The sequence below is a fragment of the Telopea speciosissima genome, chromosome 8, assembly GCF_018873765.1.
Source record: "Telopea speciosissima isolate NSW1024214 ecotype Mountain lineage chromosome 8, Tspe_v1, whole genome shotgun sequence".
Taxonomy (NCBI): Eukaryota; Viridiplantae; Streptophyta; class Magnoliopsida; order Proteales; family Proteaceae; genus Telopea; species Telopea speciosissima.
This window is the reverse complement of record NC_057923.1, coordinates 58,379,682-58,402,647: the sequence shown is the minus strand read 5'-3', so window position 1 is coordinate 58,402,647 and position 22,966 is coordinate 58,379,682. Positions and strand designations below refer to the sequence as shown.

At 39.3% G+C, this 22,966-nt stretch overlaps 1 protein-coding gene and 1 long non-coding RNA gene across 2 annotated transcripts; both read left to right on the top strand.

Annotated features, from left to right (window-relative positions):
- Window positions 1-2,032: 2,032 nt before the first annotated feature.
- LOC122671828 lies at window positions 2,033-15,079 on the top strand. The gene is made up of 3 exons (XR_006334399.1): window positions 2,033-2,276; window positions 2,391-2,539; window positions 14,665-15,079. It is a non-coding gene; the product is annotated as an uncharacterized LOC122671828 (long non-coding RNA).
- A 6,678-nt stretch (window positions 15,080-21,757) lies between these two features.
- On the top strand, window positions 21,758-22,684 carry LOC122672487 (purine-uracil permease NCS1-like). The gene has a single exon (XM_043869951.1). The coding sequence runs from the start codon at window positions 21,767-21,769 to the stop codon at window positions 22,682-22,684; it is 918 nt and encodes a 305-aa protein (XP_043725886.1). The 5' UTR covers window positions 21,758-21,766.
- Window positions 22,685-22,966: the final 282 nt, after the last annotated feature.

Genomic DNA, 22,966 nt, shown 5'->3' with positions numbered 1-22,966 from the left:
AATAGTGGAAAATCTATGGTTCTTTCAGGTAGATGTAGGCAATCATACTAAACCATGATATATTCTTTGCGTTGTGTGGCTCTACAAAACACACAAGTCTAAAAGGATAGTCCCTTCGGAGGGGAGCGGCTAGACAAGCCATAGCGGGAGGAACAAGGGCGTGGTGTGAAACTTGTGGAGCCGAAATGAGTTAGAAAGGAGTAAATGAGGCCCGACAAGTTAAAACCCAAAGAGAAAGGCTTATGACTGAACACCAACCGGAATGAATCCCAATCGAGCAATTGGTCCCGCGTAGTTTAGTTCAATCAGACCCAAAAGAGGGCTTCAGCAGTGATACCATGAATCAAAGGCTTAGTCCCGAACTCCTCTATTAGTGATAGATTGTTTTCATTAGGGGATGAGGCAAAATAGCACAGATCAGATGGAAGAGACAGCGCAGTGGAAGATTGGTGTAAGACAGAGGATGAGAGTGGGGATGATCGAGCGTCAGCCCCGGTTACAGTTAGTGCTTGTCTCAATTCCTACTCTGCTACTCCCAACATAGAAAGAAGCAAGGCCGACATGACTAGGATCAAAGTGTCAATCTTCAAGGAGAACAATCAAATTGTTTGCTTGGGTTCTTCCTTGTGGTTGTGCTTTCGTCCACAACAAGTGGTATCAAAATAAGTGTTGTGATAGGGCTAAGACGTGACAGGGCCAAGATTGGGGAAGAGCCGGAGCGTGGGAACCCAGTGCGCCTCCAAGGTAGGGATGTCAATTCCTAGCCTGACACGTTTAATAATCGGGCATTCCTGATGTGGGGTCCTAGCCCATCGAGTGCTCGATCGGACCGACCGATTCCAAGCCCAACCTAGCCCGCTTGACTACCGCCCGACCTCTCAAATGGGTTGCTTTCAGAGTTGCCCCACGGTTGAGAGGTGAAACATTATAATCCTTATTTGATTTTAGTGGATTGCTTTCGGAGTTGGCCCATGGTTTTCCCCTTCACTTTGAAGGATTTTCCACGTTAAATTTTGTGTTCTATTGGCTTTGTGGTTGCTTGTTTTGTTTTCAATTTTTGTTTTCTATTTGTTTCTTTGATTCACACAAATGGGAAGATTATTTTCGTATATCTTCCCAACAAGTGGTATCAAAAGTTCAAAACTGAGACGTGGAGATTCCCATTTGCCGAGGATTTTTCAGGTTTGATCTCAAGCTCCTTCATGCCAACACCCGCATGGAGGGGAGATCGGGATCTCAAGCTCTAGGTTTGCCTTTCGCGTGAATGGAAATATTGTTGATATGTCCACGAATATAAGACAAAAAAATAGTCCCAAGGGGTTTTATAAGGATGAGTTCTACCTGTAAAGTACCTAACATTATTTTCTTTATTCATATTTTTCAAATCTAAACATTTAAAACATGTTTTTTTCCTTATTTCGAATTTTTGTTACTTTAGTAATGTTTGATTTTTAACCAATCTGTTGCGAAAACTAGGGTTTAGGGGTTTTCTAGCTGATTTCCACCGATTCTAGATCGATGATCCGAATTGGAATCGATCGGAACGATCCGAATTGGAATCGATCGAAACAATCCGAATCTTGACTCCTAGTTTTTTGTTCCCTACAATTAACGGAATTTCATAACTATTGATTTTTTTATCAATTTTTTACGAGTCCCAAAAAGATTGAACCCGTGACCACTTGGTCACAATGGAGCAACCTTACACTTGCACCAAGGCCCACCCACGGTTTAAAGTATTAGTATCGTATACGGGTGATATGTATTGATTTTGCATGTGATTGACCCGATACCGTATCAATGATACGGTACGGACAAGGGGTAAAATGATCAAAAACCGTTTTAAAAGATAAATCAGGGGCAAATTTGCCCAATACGGTCGATCCGTGCCGATATCAATTCGATACCGTATCGATTTCTGATTTGACCAATACCCATTCCGATACCGTGTACTAAAACCATGGGTTAGTGGCCACCCTCTTGTTTATAATTTATGAACCTCCCTTATAATTGCCCCCTTCTTGAGCAGAGAAGCTGAGAAGGTTATAAAGCTTGTATAAAAAAGGAAGATCTGCAACTCTGTAAAGTATTTGGAGCACACTGAAAAAAGACTCGGTTAAGAGTTAGGTCAAAGAGGTGGGAGTATTTGCACTTCATTGTGCCCATGGCAATGATTTGGAAGCGAATGGTTTCGAACAGCAGCAATACGCTCTCAATGACACATTTTGTTCCTAGTGGATTCTCAAGATTTTTCTCCAAATCCAGCTAGTACATAGGTAATTAAAAAGGAGAATCTTGTTTCCACCCTTACTCTTCTCTTAGGTTCAAGGGTCTCTTTAGGGTATCCCAAATATGGTTCCGTTCCTCATTTTCTGGTGTTTTGGTTGCAGTGAAGGTTGGAATTTCGAAGTTTGTAAGTGGAGTTGGCAAGGGTGTTGAAACCCATGCAGAAAAACTTGAAAAAGAGATTGGTGATTTCCAGAAGCTGCTTGTCACCCGCACTCTCAAGCTCAAGAAACTTGGCATTCCTTGCAAACATGTATGTAATATTTTCTATCCGAATCCTGTATACTCGTCAAACTTGTCTTTTCTGCTTTCTTTTTGTTTTTTTGTTTTTGATAAGTTGCTTTCTTTTTGTTTGATGGGGTTGATACTGATGTCCTATGGAATGGTTTCTGTTTTGTTGTTATATAAATTCCTAGGTTTTGGATTTTGTTGAATATGTGTTGTTCAATTGGATAACAGAATAATTTTATTGAGCACAAGGCCAGATAAAGCTATAGTAGAGAAAGTCAAATTATAGCATAATCAGAATACTGCAGAAACAATCGCACTCAGCCCTGTCCTGAAATCATCCCAAGGGAACTTCCCCTATGTATAAAAATCTTTCTCCCTATGCTGAATAATCCACTTTGAAAATATTTGATCTCAATTGTCAAATGAACATGTTGCTCCGGTGGTTACACAAAGATCTAGCTTGCCTAACAAATTGTGTCAGTCTACATCGAACAACTTCATGTTGTGACGCCCACTTAATTACTAAAGCTGAATCTCCTTTCACTAGGTGAGTCCAAGCCTGTGGTGCATTTGTTATCAAACTGAATAATAGCCTTTAACTGAGGTCTAATTGTATCTACCCTGCCTGCCAGTCCTGAATAAGCCGACACAATATTAACTACTTGGTGTCTAAACACCCCTGCACTCCCACCAAGCCCTGGGATTCCAATGCTACTACTGTACCAGTAGGAAGGAGGGCCCTTTTCGTGTGTTGAAATCTCCACAAAAGGTCTGGACCTAACTAACTGCTTCCAGTCTCATAACAGTTTGAAAGCAGATGTATCTGAATCTCTCTTGAGCTAGGTGTGCAGCCTTGACAAACCATACTCAGAGACCTCGCATCTCAAAAAATTCTACTACTACTCTCTTCTCAGATAGATCATAAAATCCCCATAAGAGTGAATCTCCGCAAAAGCTTCCCCCTTATGCCAAGAAAATGCAGCTCTAAAATGTCACCAGGTCAAGAATTTCTAACGGATTACTCCAACATATTTTGAAATTTGACGAGGTCTAGGAGTTGGTGTTCCCTTACAAAGTCACAATGGATAAAGAGGTGATTAACAGACACCTCATCCTGTTGAGCACCAGAAAAATCAACCAAGTATGAATCTCATATTTTGGTGTAATTGTAGTTCTCTTAGTGTTGGAAGACTCCCCCCCCCCCCCTTCCTTTATTAGCCTATTTCTTGTTGCCTTTTACAAGTTTGGAAAAACACTTATGCATTGCTGTGGCACTGATTGCAATGACAGATTTCTTTTCTCGTAAACTGACCTATAGGTGGGCTTAGGGCTCTGGCTTGATTCATGTTGCAATTAATTGACAATCTGCAGTTCTGCTTCTGCAGCACAATCATGAGGTTGCAGATATGTTCCCAACTTATCTCAAGAAGATTACTGAGTCATTTTTTATCACATGCAGATAAAAGAAGCTTGAATGCAAACTAGTTTGTAATAAGAGAACCCTCTCCCATAATAATGGGTGCCAATCATCTCCATTTTAAATTTTCAAATCAGAAACCACTATAATACATTTCTAGCTTGAGAGAACCAACATGAAATTACATAATATCTCAGGAGGAGGAGCCAAGGAGGAATGATGATGCAACATTTATCTGGATTTATTTTAAAAGGAACTTCCTGTGCTGGGTAATGGATGTTTGAGACATGATTAATTCTTGATCTCTGAAGAGTGCTCTTGGTATTATTAGATTTGGAACTATGTACAAGATTAATTGGTTTAATCTACTTTTAGCTGAGAAAATATGGGAGATAATGTATTGAACTTCATTTTTAGTTCACTTTCGCAAAAAAAGAAAGAAAGAAAAATATGCATGATTGTGACAGGGAATTTTTTTTTAGTCATTTTTAAAGTTAAGCAATTTTGCTCAAGGAAACAAAAACCTTATAAGTTATAATAAAATAGCATAATGCAAACAGTTATGCATTATTATAGTAAGCATAATTTGGTATCAATAGATTTGGTGTTATTATCTGTTATAAAAGTGAAAGAAGAAGAAGAAAGGAGAAGAAAGAAGAAGAGAGGAGGAAGAAGAGAATCTGCAGAATAGGGGCTGCAGCCGTGAGTCTAACTGCCCCCAAAACATATTATTAAATAGGTTAAAACAAATAACCCCAATAGACAAAAATACCCCCAATAGGGGAATTGTGAATAGGGGCTGACGCTAGCCTATTCACGACTCCCCCTTACTTCTAACACTCCCCCTCATGCTGGAGCATAGATGTTAATCATGCCCAGCTTGGTACAAATGTAATTCACTCTCATACTTCCCAAAGACTTGGTGAACAAATCAGCAAGCTGCTCCCCAGTACGAATATAGCGAGGGGAAATAATCCCTTGCTGTAGCTTCTCACGAACAAAATGACAATCAATCTCAATGTGTTTCGTTCTCTCATGAAACACTGAATTCTCAAAAATATGAATAGCAGCCTGATTGTCACACCACAACAGCATAGGAGAATCATCACCAAATCCAAGTTCGATCATCAACTGTTTAATCCACATTAGTTCACAAGTGCCATGATCCATAGCCCGATACTCCGACTCTGCACTAGACCGAGCTACTACAGCCTGTTTCTTGCTCTTCCATGAAACGAGGTTCCCTCCAACAAAGACACAATAGCCCGAAGTAGACTTTCTATCAATAGGAGAACCTGCCCAATCTGCATCAGTAAATCCTTCAATCCTTCTATGACCATGATTAGCATACAAGAGACCACGGCCTGGATCCTTCTTTATATATCTCAACACCCTTATAACTGTCTCCCAATGAGCTGTCCTTTGGGCGGACATAAATTGACTCAGTACACTGACAGGAAAAGAGATGTCAGGTCTAGTCACAGTCAAATAGTTGAATTTCCCTACAAGCCTTCGATACTTCTCTGGATCATCCAGAACATCCCCATCCTCTGCCTTGAGTTTCACATTTGGATCCATAGGAGTATCCAAAGGCCTAGAGCCCAATAATCCTGTCTCTGAAAGTAAATCAAGCACATATTTTCGCTATGAGAGCAAAATCCCTTTCCTTGATTGAGCTACCTCAATACCCAAGAAGTACTTTAGTCGTCCCAAGTCCTTAGTCTAGAATTGCTGTCCCAAACATGTCTTCAAGCTCTCAATACCTGAAGAGTCATCTCCTGTAATAACAATATCATCTACATAAACGATCAAAAATATCTTCCCTGCATCTGACTGCCTGAAAAACACTGAGTGATCACTCTCAGACCGAGTCAAGCCAAACTCCAGCACAACATCTGTAAAGTGGCCAAACCAGGCTCGCGGTGACTGCTTCAGCCCATACAAAGATTTCCTCAGCTTACACACCTTACCAGACTCCCCCTGAGCAACAAACCCAGGAGGTTGCTCCATATACACCTCCTCAAGGAGGTCCCCATGCAAGAACGCATTCTTAACGTCAAGCTGAAATAATGGCCAGTGATGTAGAGCAGCCAAGGAAATCAAAATGCGGACAGAAGTAAGTTTTGTAACCGGAGAGAAAGTATCCAGATAGTCCACACCATACACCTGGGCATAGCCCTTAGCAACAAGGCGGGCCTTCAACCAAGCCACAGACCCATCAGGATTAACCTTCACCACAAAGATCCAACGACAACCGATAGCAGACTTACTAGAGGGTAAAGAAACAAGCTCCCATGTCTGATTGTCCTTCAGAGCAGATAACTCCTCAGTCATGGCAGCCCTCCACCGAGGGTGAGTCACGGCCTCTACCACCGACTTAGGAATAGGATAACTGTGAATAGTAGATAAACAAGCAACAAAAGAAGAGGACAAACGAGCATAGGACACAAAACGATCAATAGGGTGTTGGGTACAACTGCGAACCCCCTTACGGGTAGCAATAGGAACATCAAGGTCAGAAATAGGAGGTACAGTAACAGAGGAATTACTTGAAGTAGGATCTGAAGGCGAGGACAACGTGGTAGATGGTGCTGCCTGGGTACTGTATCTCTCCATAGGTGTACTGCGATGTGTCGGTGCATTAGGTGGGCGACGACGAAAAACATCCAGTGGTTTGGTAGGAGGTGGCACCGGAGGCAAAGGATCCTGCACAGGAGAAGAAGTATCGACAACATAAAGAGGGAGATCATCGTCCATCTCCGAAGTAGGCAGCGAGGATGCAACAAATGGAGTAGACTCAAAAAAAGAGACATCAGTGGTAACAAAGTATTTTCGCAAATCAAAAGAATAACACCGGTAACCCTTTTGGGTTTTAGAATACCCCACAAAAAGACATTTAAGAGCTCTAGGATCCAACTTCGAGCGACTAGGACGATGGTCCCGAATGAAACAAATACACCCAAAAACACGTGGCGGTAAGACAAACAACGGATGGGAAGGGAACAACAAAGAATATGGAATGCCACCACCCAAAACAGAAGAAGGCATGCGGTTAATAAGATAACACGCAGTTAAAATAGCATCAGCCCAAAAAACTTTAGCCACTTTCATCTCAAATAAAAGAGATCGAGTAACTTCCATCAAATGTCTGTTCTTCCTCTCAGCGACACCATTTTGTTGAGGTGTATCTGCACAAGAGGACTGATGAATGATCCCATGTTGAACCATAAACTCATTAAAGGGAGCAGAAAAATATTCTTTTGCATTGTCACTGCGAAGAACTTTCAAAGAAGTAGTAAATTGATTATGAATTTCAAGCACAAAAGTACAGAAAATGGAATATAATTCCGAACGATCCTTCATTAAATAAATCCAGGTAACTCTGGAAAAGTCATCTACAAAGGTGACAAAGTAACGAAAACCCAACACAGACGAAACAGGACACGGACCCCACACATCCGAATGAACTAAAGAAAAGGGTTGGACAGCCCTGTTCTGACTCGAGGGGGATAACTTACACGGTGAAGTTTCCCAAACTGACAAGACTCACACTGCAAACTAGATAAGGACTGAAACCGACTATCTAAAATCTTCAAACTCTGTAATGAAGGATGACCCAAACGACAGTGAATGTGATGAGAAAGTGCCACACTCGAACATGCCACAGTAAATGCGTCATCAAGAAGATACAGTTCCCCAGATATGCGACCTCTACCAATTGTCTTCCTCGACTGGAGATCCTGAAACTCACAATAATCATGAAAAAAGGTAACCGAACAATTGTTAGCTTTGGTAAATTTTTGAACAGATAATAAATTGAAAGGAAATTTGGGTAAGTAAGAAACGGAAGACAACGACAAAGAAGGGGTAACATGCACATTGCCTGTACCCCAAACTTTAGCAAGAGACCCATTGGCTAACACAACATCAGAAGAAGATTCACGAAATGAAGAAAAAATACCTGATGCTCCAGTCATATGGTCTGAAGCACCTGAATCAATGATCCAGGGACGAGAAGTAGATGATAGGCATGCAATAGCATTACCTGGCTGAACTAGGGTAGCAGTGGAGAACTGAGATGACTGAGAATTCTGAAATTGTGTAAACCGCTCATAGTCTTCATCAGACATAGTTACTGTTTTACCCTCAGGCTTAGAAGGAGGAGTAACCACCGGATCACTGCTGGTTGAATTTGCAAACTGAGGTGGTTTACCATGAAGCTTCCAACAAAAGCGCTGAATGTAACCAGCTCTGCCACAATGATGACAAGTGCGCACCTGTCCTGAAGTCTCTGAAGTACCGGATGTGGGTGCTTTACTGTTCCCTGACCCACGACCACAGCTACCACCACTGCTGCCTGTACCTGTCCCACCACTGGACCCTCGGTTGGGGAAGGCTGCAAGGGCAAAATTCTCATTACCATGAGAGGAATCTTGGCTGTTCTCACGAGAAACCCGTAAAAGTCTTGAAAAAGCTTCTGAGAGTGTGGTGACTCTATCCCCACCGAGGATTTGAGACCGTACTGGCTCAAATTCTTTTCGAAGTCCACCCAAAAATACCATAACAGCCAGCTGCTGTCGCTGTTGCTGCATCTCTTTCACATCAGACGTGATAGGAAGAATGGAATTCAGCTCCTCATATAGTTGCTTGAATTCAGCAAAATATTGGGTTACAGGCAGAGTCTTCTGATCCACCTTATAAAAAGCTTGGGATAGGTCATAAATCCGAGACAAGTTGTCCTTCCCAGAATAGAGGACATTCAAATAGTTCCATAAGTCCTTTACTGTGTCAATGTGAGTAACCAGGTCTGCAATCTGATTATCCATTGAGTTCAACATCTGACTCAATATTCTTGCATCCACCGTATCCCATGTCGTGTCTCCTTCAGGCTTTGGCTTGGTGAGATGATCCTGTTGATCACGCCCTGTCAAGGCCAATTGAACCACCTTCTTCCATTGCTGAAAATTAGAAATCCCTTCAAATTTCCTTTCGGTAATGCGATGAGAAGAGGAGAACAATTCTGTCATAGTAGTCTTTGCATCACCCATGCTGAACTAAACCAAAATAAATCTTCACAGAGAAGTCACGGACAGAGTGAAATTAATGGACAGCAACCACTTCTGAACTTGCAAATTAATGGACAGCACCCACTTCCAAACACCTCTGTAAATACAAACAGTTCTGAAACTGTAGGGCAGCAAGGTGATACAGCCTTCTACGACCTCCAATCAATCACAAGCAACACATGCCAGCCAATAACTCAATCCAACTCAATCCAAATCCAAAACATAAACCACCGAGACCTAGTTCTTTATATAGTCATGAACTAGTCTCAAATAAAACCATAAAACTGCAGCAAAGGGTGCTGCATCCCCTTCAAGATGAGACCACGAGAAGTTCCAAAACCTTGATTCTTCAAATCCGCAAGCTTAGACAAATTAAACCGCAGGAACAGAGAGAGGATTGAGGATGAATAATCGACCTCTACAGTCCTAGCTCTGATACCATGTTATAAAAGTGAAAGAAGAAGAAGAAAGGAGAAGAAAGAAGAAGAGAATCTGCAGAATAGGGGCTGCAGTCGTGAGGCTATCTGCCCCCAAAACATATTATTAAATAGGTTAAAACAAATAACCCCAATAGACAAAAATACCCCCAATAGGGGAATCGTGAATAGGGGCTGACGCTAGCCTATTCACGACTCCCCCTTACTTCTAACATTATCAAATGAAATGAAGGAAAATAGCATAGCTAAGACTAAGAGTGCACTTGTTATTATCAGATTTGGTATTTTAAAGTTTATCCTTATAGAAGTTGAACTTTCAAATCATAATGCCATTTATAAATTTGACTACAGTTATGAAATGAAGGAAAAATAGACCCCAATTCTGTGCTTCTTGTAAAAGTATATGTATAGAATATGAAGTAAAAAAAATACTGTATTATCAAAGATATAACTCCATTATTTATTTATTTATTTGTTTTGGGGTTGGGGGGGGGGGGGGAAGGGAGGAGATGGGTAAAAAAATGTAAGGCCATTGGTATGCAATAATATAAGTGGCCTGTAGAGTAAGCATAATGTCATTGTAAGTAAAGTGTAAATCTGGCTCTTGATGGAGAAAGCTAGTGAAGATGAATTAAGCCGGGGGGGTGGGGGTGGGGACAGTTACGAAAAACAAATAATATCTCCATTTTCTGCTCTACCTTATATGTTCTGGGATGAATTTTCAATTGTAAAAGAGGAAACAAGCATGTATTCCAGTTATCTTGGTTGCTAACATTAACTTCTGTTTCTACCTTTTAAAGTGTACTTTATCTAGTTGTTTTCACCCACATTGATGAGTAGCTTGTTGAATTACTATGTAAGGATATTATCAAATTACTATGTCTGCCAAAGAAAATTTGCACCTTTATTATCTTTTCTTCTAATTTCTGTGCCTTTTACGTTTTTGTGGAAAGCATGTGAAGTCACTATAATACTGGATGGTTCAAATGGTTGTGCAATAAAAAAAAGGAAAAAGTTTGCACATAGGAATGAAAAGCCAGAAATGGATGCTATGTGATTGTATTGCATTCTCCTAACTTGGTAATGGATGGTTGTCAAATTTACATCTGGGATAGGCTATGGGTACCATATTGGGAAGCTTGTAGTTTCCCATTTGAGGTTTACCTCTGAAACAAGCTTAAATTCCAAAGTTCACAAAAGGAAAAAGTTTTGGGGGCTAATGAGCTGGTTTTATACTTTTATCACTATAAGTATTTCCCACTAAAACTTAAAACATTGTCACTGATGTTAGGCTCTACTTCTATTACTATGGGTACCTCTGTTTTACCAAGCAGTACAATATGGAAAGTTGTTGCTTCTGGTAGGTTGTCCTTAGGTTTTAGAATTTTTTTGGTGGCCATGTTATCTACCTGAAGTATCTATCTGCTAGGTGGAAATAGCTGGCTTACATTAGTCCCCCGATGATGTCAATAATCTCATAGATATTACACAAAAAGGTGGCTCCTTTTCGGTCAATTTATTATTTTGGATAAATTACACAATACCCCTGAAAATCGAACGATATTCAACTCACCCCCTGTTTTTGAAAATACTCATCCATCCCCCTATATGAGAGCCCTATATTACAATATAGTCCCTACCGTTAGTTTTATGCGGTTAACTTATGAAGTCAGCAACTACCCTTGACCAGTGTAGAGTTACTATTTTACCCTTGAATCTAAAAACCCCAAAATCAATCATCTTCCTCACACCACTCTCTTCCTCACATGACCTGCAATTCAATCTCCACCAGTCCAGTCGAGCCATGCATCGGAGAGGAAGTCTTGGGTTTAAATCTCGGTTGAACGAAAATTTCACCTCCTTCTTCAACTTTCATCTTCAACCTTCTTCTTAAACTGCCCTTATAGTGCATCCAGCCGCAATAAAAGCAAACTTGGTCCTTAAAAAAGCTTTGGTCTGAAGACTGAATATACTTGTGAACAGTATCGACTCCTGCTACAATAAAAATCTGAGGAGATTTTTTTCTTTTCTAAAACTAAAGATTGACTCCTCACTCTTCTCCGAACCCACTGTTAGTTTTTGTTCTGTTTTAAACCTCTGACTCCAGCTTTTATTTTATTGGATTTGATTACCTTCGGTTATTGAAAGCTTTTCATATATAATTATATTTGGTAGATGAGAAAAATTAGGAATGGAAGAGAGGACAGTGGAGAGATGCGGGGAGGGCTTGTTTTGTTTTGACTCTAGGAGTGGTGTCGGCAGGATGCTGATAAAACTTAAAAAAGTGGGAACGAGACAACGACTGTACAGTGTACCAGCATTAAGCAGCGACTGAAGAAATCGAAGACCAGCCCAGGTGATGAACAAGGTGAGTACCCTTACCCGCACATCACGGTAGCTCAACACACCCCATGCGGTACTTTTGCCCTCCCAAGCAACAATAATGGCCAACTGAAGGAGCAGTATGAGCAGAACCCAAAGCCGATCGAAGCTGCGACATACATTCCAGAATGACCTCCGACGGTGCAGAGGGCGGCGGCGGCACGGACTTCAGGGTAGCAGAGGGATGGGTGGAAGAAGAAGATGGAAGAGAGAGGAATGGTTAGAGATGGAAGAGGAGAAGAAAGCACCCAAAAATAAAATTGATTTAATTTGTTCTATTTGTTTAAATCTAAAGGGTAAATATGTCATTTCACTTTTTGGTTTGATTTAATTTAACACCGTTACCGTAGAGGGGGATGGTTGAGTATTTTCAAAAATCAAGGGGTGAGTTGAGTATCTTTCGATTTTCAGGGGGTGTCATGTACTTTTCCTAATTTAAATTGTTCCTTCCTCTTTCGTCAATTTATCATCCTTCGTCAATTTAAATTGTTCTTTCAGTGGTTGTTTCATTCACATTTGATTTATCTCCGATACGACATTGAGTAGAAGATCCTTTACCCTTTGTTACGTTGGCTTGAAATCGTAGAGTGGCTTATGTTGTTCGTTTTTGCTTATCTGCTTCCATCCATAGAAGTTTTACTATTTGTTACCTTCACATCACTTTGTACCAAAAACCCTAAAACAGAAAAATTGTTCAAACAAAGCAGTGGAAGCACACTTTCTGTATTTGTCTTCTCTGTCACTCCCTCAATCTCTCCTGCAATTCCCTGGTTTCAATTTAACAGAAATTTATTGGTTGAAGTTACAACTCTGGCAACCTTGTAAGACTGAATTTCTGGTTTAGAAAGCACCTTTTATGTCTAAGCTGCAGCGCCAGAAAAGTTTTTTTTTTTTTTCCCTTGGGTATTGTTAAAAAGTAGTTGATGATGACCTATTTTTTCCTGAATCGATCGTGATTCAGGAAGATGAAATGGAGAAGAGGAATTGAGCAAGGGGGTATTGAATCTTTGGACTTGATGGAGAGTCGCTCACTCGCCGGCCAGAGACGAAGAAGAACAGGACGAGGGGGGAGGGGCGAGGGGCAAGGGATTGCAGGTCATGTGAGGAAGAGAGTGGTTTGAGGAAGATGATCAATTTTGGGGTTTTTAGATCTAAGGGTAAAAAGTAACTCTACACTGGTCAAGGGTAGTTTAGGGATTTAAATATATTTAACTTGTTGACTTCATAAGTTAACCCCATAAAACTAATGGTGGGGATTAAGTTGTAATGTAGTACTCTAATACAGGGGACAGGTGAATATTTTCAAAAAACAGGGGGTGAGTTGAGTATCGTTCAATTTTTAGGGGGTGTCGTATAATTTAACCATTTAAATTTTGCAAAACTGGGTTCTATTAGTTTAAAACTAATCAGTTCTCTTCCTGCTTCTCTGGAACCCAGAAATGGATATGCTCAGTGTTCATCAAAGCAGCAAGAGCTGCAAAAGGGCCAAACCAAAGAACAAATCAAAACTCATCAAGGTTGTGTACATCTCAAACCCTATAAAGATAAAGACCACTGCCTCTGAGTTCAGGGCTCAGGTGCAAGATCTCACCAGCAGAGATTCTTGTAGGTGGCGGCAGTGATACTGGAAGGTTCTCCGTCGACGGTGGCCTTCAAAGGGTTTGGATATCTAAAGTGCATTTTCTACAAACGTTGGGTACCTCAATTGTCATTGTTTATCTTATTTTGGTTGGGGTTAAAATTGTCTTTTCAGTTTTTGGATTGTTTTAAGTTAACACCATTAATCTAGAGGGGGATGGGTGAGTATTTTCAAAAACCAGAAGGTGAGTTGAGTATCATTCGATTTTCAAGGGGTTTCATGTAATTTACCCAAACTAATATGTCCAATGTGGTTCTTAGCTATGTTACCTGGACACTTCAGATAATGAGCTGTACCTGTTTCAAACCCTTCATGTAAGCCAATGAGAGTGCAAGAAATAGAATCTTTGCTGCACCCAAGTTGAATGCTTTGCTGTGTCCGGCTAACATAGGTTCTTGGACATCATGAAGCCTTTTCTGGCCTTCAGTAGATGGGTGGACACGGTCATGAGTAGAGGGGGTGTAGAGAAAAAAAATGGTACTGTCGACCTAGGGAGCTGTTGACAGTTCACACTGACTTGTTATCAATTTATATACTTCCTGGTTATTCCTTTTGTGTGACACTAATATTTATATATCATTGCCTCCTTCTCTCTCTCTCTCCCCCCCCCTTCCCTTTTTCTATGTGGGTTTGTTACTTGGATAAGCTGGCGATGAGATGGTTCCTCATCCCAGGTAGGTATTAACACCATGAGATTTAGCAAGTTTGCCAGCTGGCATTCTGTAAGAATAATTAAGGGTTTGCAACAAGTATGCTGAACTTAGTGTAGTTTTGGTTCGTAGATTTTTTTTTTAGGTGAATAAATAATATCATTACCGAAGAGAAGAAAAGAATTACAGAGGGCCCCTAGGGGCAAGAAAAACACAAACAGCCAAAGCTTTAGCTAGGAAAGGTTGAAGAAACAAGAGAAACATTAGAGAGGCCCCAGGAGTCAACAATGAGCCTGTTCCTTGGGAAGTCTAAACAACTAGAGGGGGGGACAAGCGATAACTTTGCTTTAATCTCAAAGGAGATGGAATCCCAAATCTTTTGGTAAGGACGAGAATTGGAGGTCCATTTCCTGATATTACGCTCCATCCAAATATGGTTGATAGTGACACAGAGTTTTGGTTCGTAGATTTTGAGACACTACTTCATGAAGTAATCGTTTTAACCATTTTACCTATTGTCGAACTACTATATCTGAAATTTCTTTTGGTGGTGCAGAGGAAGCTAATCTTGAAATATGCACACAAGTATCGGCTGGGACTCTGGAGACCTCGAGCTGAACCTGTGAAATCACATTCCTAGTCCTTGAAGGCTTGGAACGATCACTCCTGTTAGGTGGGTGATGTTCTGTTCAATCCTATCCCCTCACTTGAAGAAACACACCGTATGTAGTACCTGTTTGATGGTTTTGACGTACAAAAGATGTTCTTCTACAACCTGTTCTATTTTGGCTGTCAAAACTGCTATCAATTTCATTTTTGTCAAAAATCACATAGCTTGATGTTGAATTTTGGACGCTTAGATATCTTAAGAAGCTGCTCTTTAGTTGGGGGGGAAGGGTTGAAAGGGAAGCTGCTTTTTTATTTGAAACTTATTACCCTTTTCAAATAAAAACTGAAAAAATATCTCTCTCATAGTCTCATGCACATGTATGCACTCCTGATGGGACCATCGGTATTGAGTTTATGGATGAATCCATTGTATCAGTTTGATGTAAAATGAAAGAACATTTGATTGATGGTTGAGATGTAAGGTGAATTCCTATGGCTAAATGTTCAAATTGGGTGAGGTTGGAAGACAGTTCTAACTTCTAATAGCCAAACTATCTTGACACGATTAAGAAGTTTTTAAGTCTCGATTGTACCATTTGAGGAGAGTGGCACATGAGTAGGAGTAGAGAACTATTTTAGGTACTATTATGAAACTTCCCTGGAACTAGTGTTGCTATGGAAACCACAAGCCTTTACAATGGCCCAAGTATTGACACCTACTGCCTACAGGAGAATACATGGGTGATGGTGTTGTAAGTTCTGTAATTTTGTAGTTACATTTTTATAAGATCCATGTGAGATAACATCTTAGGTTCCAACTTGGTTTGTAGTAATTTTCACATTCACGTGGAGGGTTTTGTCAATTGAATTGCATGCTTGAAGTTAAATGTTTTTATGTTTTTGCTGAAGCAACTTTTCTCTAATCTCCCCGTCTAAACTCTTAATAAGTTTTTGGGAAGCAGTTTTCTGTACGGGAGTGTGGCCTACGCCAGCACTCCCATGTGTCTATCTCTCTCCTCCTTAAAACATGGGGGCAGAGGTATCTTTTCACATGGGGAGGTGAGAGATAGACTCATAGGAGTGCTGGCGTAGGCCACACTCCCGGACAGAGAACTTTTTCCCTAAGGTTTTTTTTTTAACTAAGGATCAGCAAGATTTTGTATTAAAACTTAAAAGGATAAATGGTACAGGATTAACGTCCAGGTTCCAGGAAAAAGTAAAGGCCTTACCCAAGGCAGGAGGCTCCCTCGTTTAGCAGGGTCTGGGGAGGGTTAAATGTACGCAGCTTTACCCTGTTTCTAAAGAAGCTGTTTTCAGGAAAAAGTACAATGCAAAAATAAAACGAGGTCTATACCTTTGGCAATGCCATCAACAAAGACCTCAACTTATCAAAGGCAGCTCAAGCATCCACCCTCGCCATTGCCATCAGTAGATAACTTAAGCCAATTACAAATGACATAATAGGGGGTGCTCATCAAACAATAAGAGGGATAGGTATCAGATGGAGCTTGTAGCCAATGGAGTTTTAGACTCGAGATTTAATAGTTGTGAGCATTCTAAACTGAAAAATACATTTAAGAAATATATATATTCAAACAATGTTTTCACTGAGGTTGAACAGTCTTTTTGCGTGTTCCTATGTCTGGCCACAAGAACCACATGCCTGGTTTAGATTCTTTTTCCCTTCTTTATTTTTACCCTTTCAAGTTGGTAGATTATCTTGACCTCATTGCTATGCCCCTCACCCGAAATTAATTAGCTTGGATCCAGTCAAATTTGCTTACATACAATTTTGGTATTAGGTAACTAAAGTTGATGAAGTATTGGTTGGAATAGGAGTGTAGTTGTTACAGTCTTTATTAAAGTCTTCTCCAATTGTCAAGGCTTTTCCTTTCAATTAGTTAGTAGAAAACAAATTTCCTTCCTTGCTTCTCTCTTAAAAAAAGTCTTGCACCTAATTTCCTTGACAAATATCAAATAATCTACTAAAATCTTTGGTGAAAATTTTTCTTCAGCACTGTTTCAAAAATCAGAAATCGAATTAATTGCAAGGAAGAATCCCATCATTTGTAATGTGATCATGCAAACTCCTACCTCTTATTGTTTGGGGTTGAAACTAACCCTCTTCTTCAGTACCAATTCCCATGGTGAAGGAACTAATCTTTTTTATCTGTTATTTTTTTCACACAGTTGTACCGAAGAAATTGACATTCCTATAGTTATTTATTTCTTGTATTGACATACTACAAAACATGTAGAACTAATCTCATTCATGTCTATGATTGTTTTTTCGTTTATTAAACGTTCTCATGGTGCAATTTTGGATTGCTTATAAGCTAAGGCGAGCAAGGCTGTGTAAATTATGACCCCCTGCAATGGCGGGAGCCTCGTGCATTGGGTACACCCTTTTTTGTAAGCTAAGACGAGGAAGAAAGGCATGGAGGGCTATGGTGTCATGGTAAATGAAAAATGGTGCCCAAGGGGAGGGGAAGTTGATGATGAGTGGAAAATGATGGTATGATATCCCCCCCCCTCCGACACTCCATTTTTTTTAAGGGTTCATACTCAATGTAATCATGTACTATTGTCATTGAATAATCAGGTAATAGTTTTGTCTTAAACGGACATTTGGTTTTATCTTTTGATTTGACTTTCATATAATAGAAGATATTTTAGATAATCGAGACTTCAGGCTTACATACGATGGTGTTTGTCTTTTTATATCATGTAAGTGGTGAAAGCTCATTGTCATCAATTATGGTTAAATTAAGTGGATATTAATTTTTTTATAGAAAAATTGCACATTGGCCTTAATGTTTCAAAAAATTGTCAAATCAAAATTCTAACGCGTAAGACCACTTTAAACTCATTAGTGGAACTTAATGAAATGAGAAAGAGAAAAAAAACAACAAAAGAAGCTCAATAGTGAGGGAAAGGGTTTGTCTACGTCTATATTTGTGGGGGGAAAAAAAACTTGTCCTTTTTGCCAAAAATTAATAAAGATAAAAGATGCTTCTTCTCTCTTCTTCTTCCCCCTCCTCATTTCCATGTCCTCTTTAATATCTAGAAAAGAAGACCTTGTTCAAGTTTTTGTAGAGGATGGAATACCTTGCATGATTTGACATTGTGGTAACAAAAGAAGGCCCCCCCCCCTTTTTTTTGAGAATGATTTGAGTTGTTCATGTTGGAAGTGTATCTATCGAATTCATACGAATTGCCTAAATTTAATTAATTTGTATGATTTTATGGGTAGGTTGTTATCCTTCACATCTAAGAACGAAATTAAGTATTCTGTTCATATGGTTGTCACCTTAGTTAGTAAAGTCGCGTATCATACGCGTATTATACGCGTTCCCGTATTTTTAAACATATAATACTCCCGTCCCCGTATTTTCCCATTTTTTTTATAAAAAAAATGCGTTTTTTAAGCAAGCACGTATTATACTCGAATAATACACGTATTATACGTTTTTTTTATAAAAAAAAAATTATCCAAAAGATTAGAATTTAGGGAAACGATTTCACTTTCCCTTTCGTCCCTTTCGATTTGCGTTGAACATCCAACCGTAGCAGGCAAAAGTAGCCGCCCTCCATCTCCAATCATCCTCGCCATCTCCGTTCAACAAAGCGGCACTTAAGTCTTGTACTCTCCTCTTGTTTCTCTGGTCTTTCAACTTGCTCATGTCATTTTCAGACAATCTACATTCATTTCTTGTAGATTATTGATATTTTGGTATGTTAAATGATAATCTTAGAGATGTTATATAGCATATTATATTATTGTGTTTATTTTAGTTAATAAAATCATGATATTATTTTGTTTATTAGGTGGTGAATGCATGTTATATAATGAATATATGTCCGTTTTTTTTAAAGTATTATTGCCGTCTATGCCGTATTATATCCGTATTAAACGCGTACCGTATTATTGCCGTATGCATTTTATGAAGCCGGATTTTTGAAAAGTATTATTACCGTCTAATCCGTTTAACTGCCGTACGTATCCGTTCCCGTTCAATTGCCGTTCCCGAACTTACTAACTAAGGTTGTCACACCATGTGTTCATAGGAATGTTGATTCTAAGACATAAGTGAGTACGTGTACATAATGTGTATATGAACTGGATCATATGAGAATCTTAAATGGAATATTGTCAATTGATTAAGGAACAAGATTCTCATTAGTAACTTATGATTGGTCTTCAGGTCCTTATGCAGTTAGGTATTATAGGTTTTAGTGTATCAACATTTGATGTCTTTCGGATTATACATCGGTGTGTTGGATTCAAGTTGCCTTAGATGTTTTGATGAATGATTTATCTTAATATTTAATTTTCTATTCCATAAAAAACAAGTGTATACTATTGAAAGGTCAAAAAGTAAGGTTACTAACTCCTTTTTTATCAACTTTGGTTACAACAAGATTTTTCATATGTTCTCATGAAACAAACATAGCCTTCGCCCCCTCTCATATTTTGATTTATTTTAGTTGTATGTACATGTTATTAGTTTATGTGCTCCACCCAGAGAAAAATCTTGGGTCCGTCTCTATCCATGTCCATCATTTCTTGTCGTGTGATAATTTTGAACCTTATAAAGTACACCAACTCGGGTGAACAATGCCAACCTTCTCCATTTAAAAAACCCAAAATATTCATAACATAGTAAGATTCCATTTAATTAAAAAGAAGCACACTCAAATAACTAAAAGTGAACTAAAATCAACACGCTATATTGAAAATGCACCAAGTAAACACTATTGAAAAGATTATAATATTATCTTCTATCAATGAAATGGTATTCCACATCATAGTCTTCATTTGCAACCAAATGGAGTAAGAAAAAAATTTGGGGTAAGTGAAGCCAAAAGATTTCTTGGTATGAATAATTACATCTCAACTAATCTCATTTATATATTCACTATGTGCTAATTTGTCAAATTTTGTGTGCATGAATATTGCTTTGATGTTGTATCCATAATTGAAACTAGCTCTAACATGAATCATGTCACTTAGAAGCTTGATTTAATTGGAGAAAAATGTGTAAAAAAATAAATCTTTAGGCATCACATTGAAAGAAATAGTGGCCTCAATAATTTCCACATGTTAATCAGATCATTGATAAGTTTAAAGACTAATTCTTTACTTTGGTATCTCATAAAGTCTGCATTTTCACATTGGAGTATTTTTCCATTTGTTAAAAGGAAAAAAAAATATTAAGGGGATCAAGGATTAGTCACCTGAGCTCCCATTATTTAATTGAGTCTCATGACATAAAAGGTTCCTTAAAAGAAGAATGAAATAGTCAAATAGAGTAGTTATCTACATAATACTAGAATGTGACGTTTTAAAAAATCACAAGATAAATTTGAGTCATCCATTTTTACGATTTTTTAGTCTAAACCATTTATTCTTGCTTAGAGTTTGGAGAGTGCACAATAATATCTGGAGCACTGGTATACATGCATGAACATTCATGAGATGCATGCCATGCCAATACAAGAGAGTATTTAATTGGACTAGACTCTGAAATTTGACATGTAGCTAACCTAGACCATGCCCTCTTTGTCCAACTGTCAGGAATGGATGCATCATTTATCCACGTGGCACAATAGATACATTGTGATATGACAAAAATACTTTGTCAATTAAAAAGGAGAAAATTTCTCCACGCCCAAACACAGTGGGGGGGGGGGGGAATGTCCACCCCTCCCTCTAGATGCTTTTGTATATGCTCTCATTGACCCCCGTGCATGCACAGTAGCCACGCTCCCCGACAGAGAACACTCCTCCATTAAAAAAATACCATAGGATGAGATATTGCAATGCAATTAGGTGGTTGTAATGTCATTCTAGGTATATATGAGTAAGAACCAAGAAGGTACCATGTTAAACAACAATAAATAGTGAAGTCACCAATTAGGGTCACTATCTCTAATGTAAGAATACATGTACCAGTGACGACACACCACGTCAAATCCTTTCCTTAACAATCACTGCATCGGAAAGAAAAAGAAGAAGAATAAGAAGAAAGTTAGTCCCATGTTTGAATAATCAGTTGAGTTTATGGGTAGAAATAAGGTTAATTATATTATGCTATAGCATTATACCTTATGATAGTCATGAACTCATGATCAATATCTTATAACAGCCAACAGGTTGTTGACTATTAAGGCCATGTTTGGTGCTTATTTCTATTAGTCATTTCAAAGGGGGAAAAGAGAGATAGACACAACATGCACTACCTCGTGGTATGTAAGCGGTATGCTCAACCTTTTCCGTTAATGTTATGTCATTCTAAAAAGCAGATGATATCCTGTACATTATTCGAGTACTCGTGAAATGACAGGATTTTACCCTAAATAACTGAAAAGATAAATGTAACAAGAAATAAAAATCAAAGGCTTCTAGCAAGGATTGGAAGGGGCAATGGCGTTGAGATTCAAAGAGCTACACGTATGGATACATTTTGGCATTTGGGCTAAGTGGTTTGATACTGATGACCAACGATGTTGGTCTTGGGAACGTTTTTGATATATTTTCCAAATTTCTAAGATTTTAAATATGTTCAAGTCTGTAAATATTCAAGAGAAGGAGAATTGATATGTATATATAGGGTACAAGTTAAGTACCATGGCATGTAAATTCCAGCTAAAAGTACAAGTTTCCTTGGTTGCTTTGATGAATGATTTATCTTAATATTTACAGAAAATATCATCCCCTCTCTTTTAAGTTTCCTTAATATCAACTTAGTAACTAAGTTTTAAAAAATGACAATTCCCTTCTCTACTTTAGATTCTATCAACCTTACCCTAAGTCACTAACTCTGTTAAAGTAGTATATGAAAAGACGCATATACCCTCGTCTCTAACCTCTTATTTCAATTTTACCCTCTTCAACCCCAAAACCCTTTTTCATCTTCTTCCTCATATTCCCTGCTCTGTTCGATTCCTCTTTTATTTCAGAAACCCTAACCTCATACCTCGTCTTCTTCCTCTTGTTTGAAACCATGGGTATAACAAGACTGATAAAAGCCAAAGCAATCTCGACCATGGTTTCGAATTGCCTTCGTCTCCGTCTCAATCTGCATCCCCACCTCGCCCCCATCTCTGCAGACAAATCACAGCCAAGGAATTCTTCTATTCTCACCAATCATTTCTTAACTACAAATCTAACCGTCAGTGCCACCCATTATCAACACCACCACTTGCACTTACTCCATAGTAGAAGAGGTAGAAGAAGAAGATGCTCTCCTCCAGTGATGGCGTCAAACCAAGATTCACTTTACTATGACAGGGACGCAGCAGGCCTTGCCAATGACGATCTCAAGCCGATGACGCCGGAACAGAGGACTTTCTCCGGGTTGGAGATGGCCAGCCTCTGGGTGGGGCTGGTGGTGGGAGTCCCAACTTATTATCTAGCCGGCAGCCTTGTGGATCTTGGCATGGCCTGGTGGCAGGGCATCGCCACCGTCGTCGCCGCCAACGTAATCTTATTAGTCCCGTTGATCCTCACAGGGCACCCTGAGACTCGCTATGGCATCTCTTTTCCAGCGCTCGCCCGCTTTGCTTTCGGGATTAGAGGTGCCCATGTCCCCACTCTCCTGCGTGCTTTGGTTGGCTGTGGTTGGTTTGGCATCGAAACCTGGATCGACGGTGAAGCCGTCTTCCTCCTCCTACCCTCCTCCCTTAAGCATGCTTCTTTTGCTCGTTCCCTCCCATGGCTGGGCACCTCCCCTCTTGAGTTCTCCTGCTTCCTTGTCTTCTGGATGGCCGAGATGGCCATCATATGGAAAGGTATTGATGGGATTTGGGAGGGAAATGAAAATGGAGGTAATGAACCGACTACCCTCCTCCTTTTGCCTTTCCCCATATGTGTTCCTTATTCTGGTTCTAGGTTTCGAAAAACTATCGCAAAATTAGTGTTCGATTCCAAAGAAATCTGCAGGGGTCTCTCCCAGTTGAAATAGACTTTCAAATAGTGGATGGTGAGAGGGTTTTCGGCTAATGGAGGAAAAAAAAGGAAAGGAGAAGAAGGCGAAAAAAGGGATTTAAAAAAAATTGGAATTAAAATAGATTAAGGGTAATCTGGGGTTTTAGAAAAATTAGACATGTCCACATCATCAATTAATGATATTTTTTAACGATTAGCTACGGTTGATAGAATCTTAATAAAGTAGGGGAGGGAATTGTCATTTTTCAAAACTTAGGTATTAGGTTGATATTAAAGAAACTTAGAGGGGAGGGGGATA